The sequence below is a fragment of the Urocampus carinirostris genome, chromosome 13, assembly GCF_059441175.1.
Source record: "Urocampus carinirostris isolate Australia breed hairy pipefish chromosome 13, RoL_Ucar_1.0, whole genome shotgun sequence".
Lineage (NCBI taxonomy): Eukaryota > Metazoa > Chordata > Actinopteri > Syngnathiformes > Syngnathidae > Urocampus > Urocampus carinirostris.
The window spans coordinates 27,216,741-27,229,261 of record NC_142361.1 but is presented as its reverse complement, the minus strand read 5'-3'; the positions used below and the strand labels follow the sequence as shown (position 1 = coordinate 27,229,261).

The window sequence follows — 12,521 nt, the reverse complement described above, 5'->3', positions numbered from 1 at the left end:
AGCATACCAGACAGTACATATTATTACGTTTTCTCTCTGACTAGCCAATAAGTGAAATCACTAATTATCACGTCACTATGCATTATTAACACCCAAATGAGCTAGAGGGCGCTAAAGAGTGAATACACTTCATTTCTTAACGAAGAAGAAACATCAGGAAATAGTGTGCAATTTCAGTTGTAGTCATAAGTCGCCAACCCAAACAGTCATCATGGCTTTCGTCTGCAGAAAAGCTGCCGCGCTCCTAAAATCGAACCGCGCCGCACCCGGCATGGTCTCAACTGCCGTCCGCTTGTGTAGTTCGGGTACGTGTTTTAAATTAAAAAGACTCGCGTGATCTTCTTCAATGTCATGTAGAACTGCGTCACCAGCTACTCGAACATTCCCTAGTTGCATTTGGCTGTAAGGTAAAAAGTTCATATCGGTGTGAAAGTTGCCTTGCATTTGATAAAAGGACAATTAAACATCATTAATGTTATTACATATTTATGCACCTGGACGACTGTACACGTGTCATCATTGACCTTAAAATATGAAAAATGGTGTGTTATTGAATGCAGTGTTTTATTGTGCAAAGGCATTTCAAAAAATGAATACTGTTTATCTAATTAATGAGCTATCATTCCAGGACGGCAGGTGGGCTTGGATGTTAGTTGTGTCTACTGCCATCTACTGGATGCCCTCAAAACATTTTGTTTGCTTTTTTCCCCCCGACTATTTTCCTAAACGGATGCTTTATATCAGGGGAAGGGAACCTATGGCTCGGGAGCCATATATGGCTCTTTTCATGAGTACGTATGGCTCCGAATTAAAATTTAACTATTGTATATCTCTCTGTGGCGTTCTGAAGTCAAGTGATTGCATCCCAATTTGGTCCATATAAAGCCGAAGCAACTGAATGCAGAAGTTTTATAAGAAACCATTTAAACTGATAAATAAAAACGCTGGCAAACGACTTTGATTGTGTGAGCAGTGCAGGTAGGCGCATCCCTGCACCCAGCGCAAGGCACTTCCTTCTCTCTATCTCTATCTCTATCTCTCTCGCTCAGTGCAGTCTACACCGAAAGTGAATATGAAGATATGCTTATCATTTGCAGTAGTTTGTGACATTTTTACAAGAGAATTTTGCATGCACATTGTTTTGAAACAGTTATTAAAGACAAATTTCATGGAATAAAATTGCCTCAACACTCTTAACTGAGGGTGGAAGACAAATTGTAAATGGCATATTTATATTGATTTGGGACACAGGATTTGGCATTATTATCATTTTATACATTTGATTAAATCATCAAATAACACAGTGAAATAAAATGTGCTGAAGAATTAGCTTTTGTCTAGAGAGCGTGTTTGGCAGTTTTTTCAATTTTGTCTGAAAATATATGATGTGGCTCTCTCAACTTCTTTTTAAAACATTTTTTGCTTTTATGGCTCTTTCGGTCAAAAAGGTTCCTGACCCCTGCATTATATCGTAGTGCAACCAAAAAAGAGTGGTAGAAGGCACAAGAATACAAACCCCGGAGACTTAAAGTGACCATACCATTTATTTTGCCCAGCTTTTGGGAGGGTTTTTATTAACTCTAATGGTAAATGGTCTGCATTTACAGTATATAGCACTTTTCAAGTCATTGAAGACCTCCCAAAGCGCTTTACAATGTGCTTCACACTTACCCATTAACACACCCAATCACACACCAATAGGGAGTCAGCCATCCAAGGCACCTACCTGCTTATTGGGGGCATTAGGGATTCAGTGACTTGCCCAAGGACACTTTGACATGTAACACGGAGGAGCCGGGAATCAGACCTGCGACCTTTTGATCCCAAGACGAGCGCTCATCCTCCTGAGCTAATAGACCTAAAGAACACACACTGTCCCTTTAACATCAAGTTGTGCCATGGAAATTTTTATGAATCCAGGAAAAATCGGTGTCTTAAATAGAGATCCTGGTCTGGAGAGGGGTTGGCACCCCCAGGCTGTACTTGCCCTAGACACACCACAGGAAATGGCGCCCCTACAACCATAGTGTTTAAATCTACCCACCCAATGGCAAAACAAGCTAACTGCATGACTTTACATCAGTTGGAACTTTTAAAGACAAAAAACTATGATAACATGATTTACAAATCCTAACCTTTCCTACCTATGGTAGATAAGCTAGTCTGAATGAGTAGAGTGGTATTGTTCACAACTAGCCCAGTAGATTGTTTTCCTTAAGAGAAAACCATTTTATTAGGGGGGATTAAATGTGACCGGGAAAATACTCTCTCCTACAAAATGTTTTTACAAATCACACACAAATCCCCTCAGACTGATCTTAGAAGCTCAAGCAGTTTGAAATGCCTTGGTTGTTTTGGTTTCCATTGTTACCAGTGGCACGAGAAGCCTCAGATACAGCAGCTTCATCATCTGGTTGCCAATATTGTCTGTGTGATGCTGCTTCCCGCATTTCTTATATATAAAGATATTATGTACTTGAGTCATATTTCTGTAAATTCTCTATGATCTTGTAGAAAACACATCAGGGGAGATAAACAGCTGGGGGTGCGGGGTTTGGTTTTTTTTCACCCCAAGAAATACAGAGGGCAGCTGGTGACTGAGGTAGTGGCCATGGGGTTTTTGGACAATGTGGTCGGCTTTGCTGCGGTAGCCACAACAGGCAATGTCCCCGAGACTGGGCAAAGAGCAGTTGTTGATTTTGTGGCCTGTGTTGATGACTCACTGAGGTTTGTAAGCAGGAAATCAAGTGTGAAAACAGTCTGGAACCACTCTGTATTTTACTCTCCTTCCAGGTTCGAGCTACGAGTACATCCTGGTGGAGAAACGAGGCGAGAAAAGGAATGTAGGTTTCATCCAGTTAAATCGACCTAAATCTCTCAACGCCTTATGTGACGGCTTGATGAAGGAAGTCGGTCGGGCTCTGGAGGATTTCGAGACGGACGGAGAAGTCGGCGCTATCGTCCTCACCGGTAGCGACAGAGCTTTCGCAGGTGAGGGCGGAGAATGTCGAAGGAATATTTCAACCAGATGCTCAAATGTATCAAAGATCTTCTCTGGTGTTGTGTTAAGCCGGCGCAGACATAAAAGAAATGCAGAATCGGACTTTCCAGGAGTGTTACGGTGGCAATTTCCTGGCTCACTGGAACCGAGTGTCGACTGTGAAGAAACCTGTGATTGCTGCGGTCAATGGATTTGCTGTAAGTGCCTGACTACGTTTACATGCAGGCTGTAGTCAGGTCGGGATTAGAAGTCATTTTTGGAGCAATCTGAATGGTTTACTATCATGAACTGCATATCCATAGCGTTTGTGAGTAATCTAAATACAAAATCAATTCAGCGTGGCTTTGCAATGAGTTGTTTTCCTCCATTTTTTTTTAGATTCAGTCAGGATGATTTCATTCATGTCACTCACGAAATTCAACAAAGTATTGTGCTTGGCTGCTGCCCTCCAAAAGTGTGAGCCATTGCTGTGTCGGGTGTGTTCACAAGATGTGCTTGTTAATGGTCTTCCCAAACTAGACCAATACTGGGGCCTTTTCACCGTGGGGGCAAACGTTAAAATGGAAATGTCCCAGAGAAGTTATCCAATAGTCATGTTTATTTGTGACGGCCTTAATCACAAAGAGTCTCAAAGGGCTGTACAGACAAGAGACCGTTTACAACTACAGACCACTACAAAAATACTTTTTAATGCTACTAAATAATTTGTAAAAATACAACAGTAATATTACAAAATACGACAGTTAACCTACAGAAATGTCTTCTATTATACTACAATACAAAATTACAGCTGTGGAAATACTACAGTAAAATTATATAATATTACAACCACAGTATGGGCCAGCACGACGGTGCAGTGGTTAGCGCGTATGCAGCACAGTTCTGAGGTCATGAGATCGACCCTCCTGTGTGGAGTTTGCTTGTTCTCCCCGTGCTTGAGTGGGTTTCCTCTGGGCACAAATACTAGAATGATACTACAAAAATACTAGAGTAATACAATCCAAAACAATACAAAAAGTTGACAGTAAAACTACAAAAAATACTGCAATAAGAGTAATGGTAATACTACAAAAATACTACAGTAAAACTATGATAGAAAATTACAACAATGGAAATACTATAAAAAAATACTATCGTAATACTTAAAATACTATTGTAATTCTACAAAAATACTACAAAAGTACTATAGTATTACTACAACACATACTAGAATAATACTACAAAAATACTAGAGAAATACTACAAAAGAACACAAAAGGTTGACAGTAAAACTACAAAAGGTACTACAATAAGACTATGCTAATACTACAAAAATACTGCAGAAATTAAACTTTTTTTTAAAAATAACTCATAAAGGTCTTTTAACCTTTTAAAACTCACAACTAGCTTATTTTGGGCTTTTGTACATCTTTGGGTTGTTGCACTGAAAAGTGGATATTTTATTTTTTTGCTATACTTTATAGGAATTCCAGGTTAAAATTACTTAGAATAAAACATTTTGAGTGAGTTAAAAGTTCACAACAGAGTGAAAAAATAAATGTTGCTATAATTTAGTAGAATAATTTTTTTTTTAAATGTATTAATTTTGTGCAGAATATTTCAAAATTATTAATACTATACACATGAGGCTTTTTGGCAAGTAAGCTGGAGTTTACATGTATCATTTGTTTGTGTACTACAAGCCCCATAGTGCTTTGCAGCATAGAAAGATCTTGAATGGGAAATGCCCATGCCCACAAGCAATCCGATAATTGGAATACTCGCAGCCGGACTAAGACATGGTTTTATGTGATTTGAAATCCGGCGATTGTCCATTTCCAATCCGATTATTGCCTATACATGAATGTAGCCATCTTACAACTGCCTTTGTTTACTCTTAGTTGGGAGGAGGCTGCGAGTTGGCCATGATGTGTGACATCATCTACGCTGGCGAAAAGGCCCAGTTTGGCCAGCCTGAGATCCTGCTGGGAACCATACCTGGTAGGACTTTACCGTCTTGCACCGGTTTCTCAGACCCATGATTTCATATTTTATTTGCGAGGACTCGGGATGAGGAGAGTTGATTCATGATAACAAATGAAAGTTAAACCAGACTGTATAAACATTTACATATTTTGTATAGCTGTGTCTGAAGAGTACGCATTAACTGACATTTTTCCACCATTAACTGGATATTTCTAAGAGTTGACGCCAACATTTTAAGGCTTTTTATCATTATTTTTGGGTTTCTTGGCAGCAGTCCGTCCTTAAAAATCTTGCGCTGAGAGACATTAGCTCAGGAGATAGAGCGCTCGTCTTGGGATCAAGAGGTCGCAGGTTTGATTCCGGGCTCCTCTGTGTTATATGTCGAAGTTTCCTTGGGCAAGACACTGAATCCCTAATTCCCCCGTCATGAAACAGATTTATGTTATCGGTTAGTTAGTGTGTAAAAGGGAATAAGTGTGAAGCACATTGTAAAGCGCTTTGGGAGGTCTTCATTGACTTGAAAAGCGCTATACAAATGCAGACCATTTACATTGACAACGAAGAACAATGACGGGTAGATAATTTTTGAAAAGTTAGCAAGAGAGATGAACATGGGCAAATTTTGGCCCGGGTCGGCCTTGGGCTTAAGATCTTATCTCTTCTATGAGTATGTATGTGTGAGTCGGGGAAACTGATGAATTTTGGCTTGATTTACCATTATTATTATTATTGTCATTGTTGTTTTGTGTTTCTTATTGTCTTGTTTCCCTACAGGCGCAGGCGGCACCCAGCGACTAACCCGTGCAGTGGGGAAGTCACTGGCTATGGAGCTTGTGCTGACGGGAGATAAAATAAATGCCCAAGAAGCCAAGCAATCAGGTACAAAAAAATGCAAGATTGCAAAAAAATGAGATGCATCAAAATTAAAACAGAATACTGGAAATATGAAATTCTTAGGCCGAAAAAATAACTACTTGTTTTCCATCGACTTGCTAAAAAAATGATACAATATAAAATGATATATAACTGACAAGCATATTATTTGATGCTAATTTTATGTATTTCATGGATTCATTCCTCATAAAACAACCAAAATAGGCATTATGTTAACCCATTTTGTAACAATGACAATAAAGGTATATTCTATTCTATTCTGAAACAAATCTAGTCAGATAAGAGAGATCTCAAGTTTGTTGCAAGTTCATTATACTTTAAGTAAAGTGGCCAGATATGGAGAAAATCAAATTGCTAGTAGCTGATACACTGCACAATTTCGCTTAACCCTTTCTCCGAGTACCGTATTTTCACGACCATAAGGCGGGCATAAAAGTCTCAGATTTTCTTCAAATTGCGCCCTCTAGTGCAGTGCACTCTGTGTCATGTAAATCGTCGGATGTAGCTGAGGACACCATAAGGCTGGCGTTCACACTCCATGTGAACCCGACAAGTGTCTCGCTTTGTGGAGAAGAGGACGCGCAACGACACACGAAATGCATTGTTTGCGCAAGTACTCATGGATGCTGACGCTGTGGCTAATTGTGCTACCAGAGGTGGAATAGAGCCGAAAATATTAATTCAATCCAAAATCTCACTTACCCTCCCTTGAATGCTTGCTGTGTTTTCCCCCGCCATGGTGTGTTGATTTCTACGCTACACGGAAAAACATGGAAACCGCCCAGCCGCGTAAGAATTGAAGATTAATCAATCAATGGTTTGCAAGTGAAGGAAGCTGAAAAACAAACTTCAACCAGTTTTTAATCCGTGCGTTTTACTCTGTAATCAATACTTAGACCACAACAAAACTCAGTTTTGCTCCCGCTATACTTTTTAAATACGTACACTTGCATGCTTCTCTATGTTGTTGTAAGACGGCACCATCAGAGGGCACCAGCGCCCTATCGTGCGGTGCAGCCTGTGTATGTGTTAAATACAGAAATAGACTGCACTTTTAACACAGTGTGCCCCATGCTCGTGAAATTACGGTACATATAGTTGGGGCATTTTATGTTTTAATGGACAGGAGACTGATTAGTGATAAGAACACAGGAGTAGGGGCGATTGACGAAGATGGTTTGGTAGTCTTTACCAAATGACATGCAACAAAGAGTCACACTTGGATACTGTAATCTCTAAAATAGCAGGAAATTAAATTGTCACTGCATATAGCTTAGCACTATCCAAAAGACGTAGGAGACAAATCGACTGAATGTCGTACAGAAAGTAAAGATGAACTGATGATGAACTGTAGTTAGTTAGCTCCATAATGTATATAGTATATTTATAAGCCAAAGTCGAGCTAGCAGCTAAAAAAAACTGGGAAGCAGAGGAACAGGCAAACTTTCGAGAAAATGGCTTTTCGGTAAAAGCTTTTGCCTTCATATTCTCACAAGCAAAATGAAAAATGAGCAGCAGTGTTATGCACAAACTTGCCCCTTAGTGAAAGCCAGCTTCACACGGCTCGCCTCACCTTAGACATGAAGTCATTGCGGCATCTTTTTCTTAAGTACAGTGGAACCTCGGTTCTCGACCATAATCCGTTCCAGAACCCTGTTCGAAAACCGATTTGGTCGATCACCGAAAATCGTTTTTCCCATTAAAAGTAATGTCAAATAGTTTTAATCCGTTTCAACACCCTGAATATTTACCACGAACGTAAACATGAAGCTAAACCAGGCTAATCGGATGTTCGCGTTAGCGTAATCTTTCATACGGAAGATTACGCTAACATGAACGTGTAAAAATAAAAAAATCAGGTCGTTTACACGTCATTTAGCACCGGGGTCTCCACAACAAGTGGTGAGCGGTTAAAGGATAAAGAAAAGATTTATGAATAGGATTTCTTACCTTGTGGTGGTCTGCAGAAGTCATGCTCTATTCCCTCGAAAGAAGGGAAACTCGCACATGTTCTTCATATTTTGCTATTATTTCTTTCTTAAATGCAATAGTTGTACGCACTACTCTTCTTTTTTCACCTTTAGCAACTTTGCTGCTTGCACCGACCTTCTTCCGAGGCATGATTAGGGGTTAAAACACTCCGTTCACCGATATTCAAAACGAAAGCAAGAAGAAGTGCGCTGTCACGTGACAACAGTTCTTCACGAGAGGTGGGGGCAATCTACACCCGTACGCCGCTCAGCATCGCCCTTAGCGTACCGGCGAAGCAAGAATTTCTCGAAATTTTTGGTCGAGAACCGATTTGTTCGAACTGAGAGGCGTTCGAAAACCGAGGTTCCACTGTAGTTGATTTTTGATTTTGTTTTTTTCGGTCAAAACTGAAAATTAACTTTTGGTCAAGTACCGAAAATGTGCATCCTTATAAATTAGTGTGGAAAACATTGTCCTGTGTGCAGGTCTGGTGAGTAAAATTTACCCGGTGGACCAGCTGGTGTCCGAAGCCGTGAAATGCGGTGAGAAAATTGCGGCCAATTCCAAGCTGGTGTCCGCCATGGCTAAAGAGGCAGTGAATGCCGGTAAGACCGTTTTAAAAGGCAGCTAGTTGAATGCTTTCTGATCAAATCCAATTGAATCGTCCTGGTGTGGTTCCAGCTTTCGAACTCACTTTAGCCGAAGGGAATCGTTTGGAGAAGCGCTTGTTCCACTCGACGTTTGCTACGGTAAGACCGCATCAAAGACATCATATACAGTGGTTTGCGAAACTATTTGGCCCCCTTGAACTTTGTGACCTTTTGCCACATTTCAGACTTCAAACATCAAGATATAAAACTAATTTCTCGTGAAGAATCAACAATAAGTGGAACACATTCTATTGGATATTTTAAACTTTTTTAACAAACGAAAAAGTGGGTGTGCAAAATGATTCAGACCCATTGAGTTAATACTAAGTAGCGACACCTTTTGCTGCGATTACAGCTGCAAATCGCTTGGGGTATGTCTTTATCGGTTTTACACATGGAGAAACTGATATTTTTGCCCATTTGTCCTTGCAAAACAGCTCCAGCTCAGTGAGGTTGGACGGAAAGCGTTTGTGAACAGCAGTTTTCAGTTCTTTCCATAGATTCTCTATTGGGTGGAGGTCTGGACTTTGACTTGGCCATTCTAACACCTTCATACGTTTTTGGTGAACCATTCCATTGTAGCTTTTGCTTTATGTTTTGGATCATTGTCTTGTTGGAAGACAAATATCCTTCCCAGTCTCGTGTCTTTTGCGGACTCCATTAGGTTTTCTTCCAGAATGGTCCTGTATTTGGCTCCATCAACCTTCCCATCAATTTTAACCATCTTCCCTGTCCCTGCTGGCCATTGCATGATGCTGCCACCACCATGTTTGACTGTGGGGATGGTGTGATGAGCTGTGCCGTTTTTACGCCAAACATAACGTCTTGCATTGCTGCCAAAAAGTTCGATTTTGGTCTCATCTGATCAGAGCACCTTCCACATGTTTGTTGTGTCTCCCAAACTTTAAACGACACTTTTTATGGATATCTTTAGGAAATGGTTTCTTTCTTGCCACTCTTCCATAAAGGCCAGATTTGTGCAGTATATGACCGATGGTTGTCCTATGGACAGATTTTCCCACCTTAGCTGTAGACCTCTGCAGTTCATCCAGAGTGATCATGGGCCTCTTGGCTGCACCTCTGATCAGTTTTCTCCTTGTATGAGCTGAACGTTTAGGAGGACGGCCTGATCTTGGTAGATTTGCAGTGGTCTGATACTCCTTCCATTTCAATATTATTGCTTGCACGGTGCTCTTTGGGATGTTTAAAGTTTGGGAAATCTTTTTGTATCCAAATCCAGCTTTAAACTTCTCCACAATAGTATCTCGGACCTGCCTGGTGTGTTCCTCGTTCTTCATGATGCTTTCTGCGCTTTAAACAGACCTCTGAGACTATCGCAGTGCATGTGCATTTATACAGAGACACAGATGGATTCCATTTACCATCGTTAGTCAATTAGATCAACATTGAATCATTCAGAGATGCTCACTGAACTTCTGGACAGAGTTTGCTGCACTGAAAGTGAAGGGTCTGAATAATTCTGCACACCCACTTTTTCGTTTTTTTTTTTTTTTAAAAAAGCTTATTCCACTTCATAATTGTTTCCCTCTTCTTGTTGATGCTTCACAAGAAATTACAGTTTTATATCTTAATGTTTGAGGTCTGAAATGTGGCAAAAGGTCACAAAGTTCAAGGGGGCCAAATAGTTTCACAAGCCACTGTTTTTCAAGATTTGTGTTGCGTTACCGTTGTGCTTTTGTTTTGTAGGATGACCGCAAGGAGGGCATGACCGCTTTTGTGGAGAAAAGAAAGGCCAGTTTTCAGGACAATTGAACTAATAATAGAACAAAAAATTATCATGTGAAGCAGAACTAAGAGCATGGAATATGGATGATGTGATCTTACTTTTTAACATTCAGAAAATCCAAGAAGAAATATTCCCGTCATGAAACAGATTTATGAGCTTAAAACAAATCTTGCATTCACTGCCTAAACTGACTATAATGAATAAGTGCCTTATTATATAGGCACACATTTATGACATCGGACGATAAAATTAATCATGGAAGCAGTTATTCAGCGGGATCATCCGGATCATTTTTAACTCTCAATAAGCTTTTGTCAATTGTTTTTTTTGTGTACATTTTGCAAATAAACGCTACGAATTCATGTCTCCTTTTTTGTTGATTTGGAAAAGTTTGTTGTGTGTTGAATTGACTCATCAAGACACTGGTTATATTTTGAATGATCAGGAGAAAGAAAATTCTTGAATACGGTAATCATTTTTAAATGTAACCATTGATAGAACGCGCCACTAGAGGGCTGTCACCTGCAGATATACGTACTCCGATGTACTGTACGCGTAGCAATTAAGTACGGCTAATGAGATGAGATAATACGCTAAATTGGAAAATAAACTAGTTATTTTTGTTTTATAATGTTAGACTGTATTTTCAATGACGCTATATACAGCATAACCATTGTAACTGAAAAAAGTATTATGTATAGTGAGTTTAATATTCATATTTATTTATTGTTTTTTACACGATGTCATTCTCTCTTCTTGTGTACAGTACATACAATTTAGGTCAGTCTACCACCAGTGCCATATAAATACTACTTATCTTTTTTTATCTCATGTTAGCTATTCGGGTATCTTATTACATATTTATTCTGGGTCCCGTCTAATCTCGTAAACAATGATCACTACGTAGTAATCAGGGTTGGGTAGGGTTACTTTAACTGCATTACTTTCAATTACTTTTGGATTACTCCAATACCAAATATGCTAATAAAAGACAAAAGAAACTAAATATTAATCAAATTACTAAATTTTGTGCAGGCTTGGGGAGTAACGGAATACACGGAACGGCAAAAATGATGTAGGCAAGCTGTTTGGATTTATTTTCATTTTGTTTCTGTCGCATTTTATATTAGTTTTGTCGGAGATCAAAGCCAGGAGAGAAAGCCTACCACGTGTTGTGAGTCATCATTTTATTCATATTTAGTTTCCTTTGTCTTTTATTAGCATATTTGGTATTGGAGTAATCCAAAAGTAATTGAAAGTAATCAAGTTAAAGTAACCCTACCCAACCCTGGTAGCAATCAATAAATCACAACAACAACAATATATATTAATAGATATTAAGTCGTTCTAATCCCTTAATCGTCACAATAGCAATAAAACGTGCGTGCTCATTTATATTTTTGAGCATTTTCATTTATGAATTGAAAATATCAGTCGTGCACGTAAAGTAGGGCAAAAAGGCTTCAAAATCGAACCGAAGAACTTTATTGTTAAGGAAAGAAAACATTGGACAAATATGATAATTATGACAACTGTTGTGTAGTTTTATTTACAAAAATTTGTGACTCGACTAATTCATAAATTACAACTTTTTTTTTATCAAATCGGAACTGATTTGTAAAGAATTTTAAGACAATAAATAGAATCTCGACGTGCTTCATGAGAACCTTCAATATATATATTTTTTTGAAATGAAAGAATAAAAACCATACAATTAAGAACGTAACCGGTTTATAATCAAATGTTGGCTGTTTTGAAACGAAAAAAAAATGCTCAACTTGGGAACTTTTATCATTTATATATATATATATATATATATATATATATATATATATATATATATATATAAGCTAAACAAGCCCCGCCCCTTCTTTCCCATTTTTATTCAAATAAAACGTCAGATGTTCTCACTGTACCCCGCCCACGAGGCCACGGCCTAATTGATTTCACCATTTCATGCAAACTCCCCCACGGAGTTTGCTTTCTTGTCAAAAACCAAACTTTTAAACGCACAAAAAGAAAAAAGAAACGTCCTCCCTTCTCTGTGGGACTCCTAGAAAGTCCGCGCGTCTGTTGGCTGTTTGGCCCTTTGAAGGCTGGCGAGAGGTCAAAATAATAAATGTCGACTCAATTGTGAGCACAATAGACGCTCAAAAGTTAAAACCGAGGCGGTTCGGACCCCTCGTGGCGTGATAAACTCATTTAAAGAAGTCCTGGAGAAAGAAAAAACAGCGTGGGTTCGAGTGGGGAGAAGTGGGAGGGGCTGTTTTGGCGTGGGACGGAAGAGCAAGGG

The 12,521-nt window shown here is 39.2% G+C and overlaps 1 protein-coding gene across 1 annotated transcript; it reads left to right on the top strand.

The window, feature by feature from the left end:
- The first annotated feature begins 137 nt into the window (after positions 1-137).
- On the top strand, positions 138-10,590 carry echs1 (enoyl CoA hydratase, short chain, 1, mitochondrial). Its single transcript, XM_088351077.1, has 8 exons — positions 138-305; positions 2,794-2,991; positions 3,071-3,198; positions 4,882-4,981; positions 5,741-5,845; positions 8,317-8,436; positions 8,513-8,580; positions 10,189-10,590. Exons 1-8 carry the CDS (start codon positions 212-214, stop codon positions 10,252-10,254), a joined length of 879 nt encoding a protein of 292 aa, XP_088207203.1. The 5' UTR covers positions 138-211; the 3' UTR covers positions 10,255-10,590.
- The last annotated feature ends 1,931 nt before the right edge of the window (positions 10,591-12,521 follow it).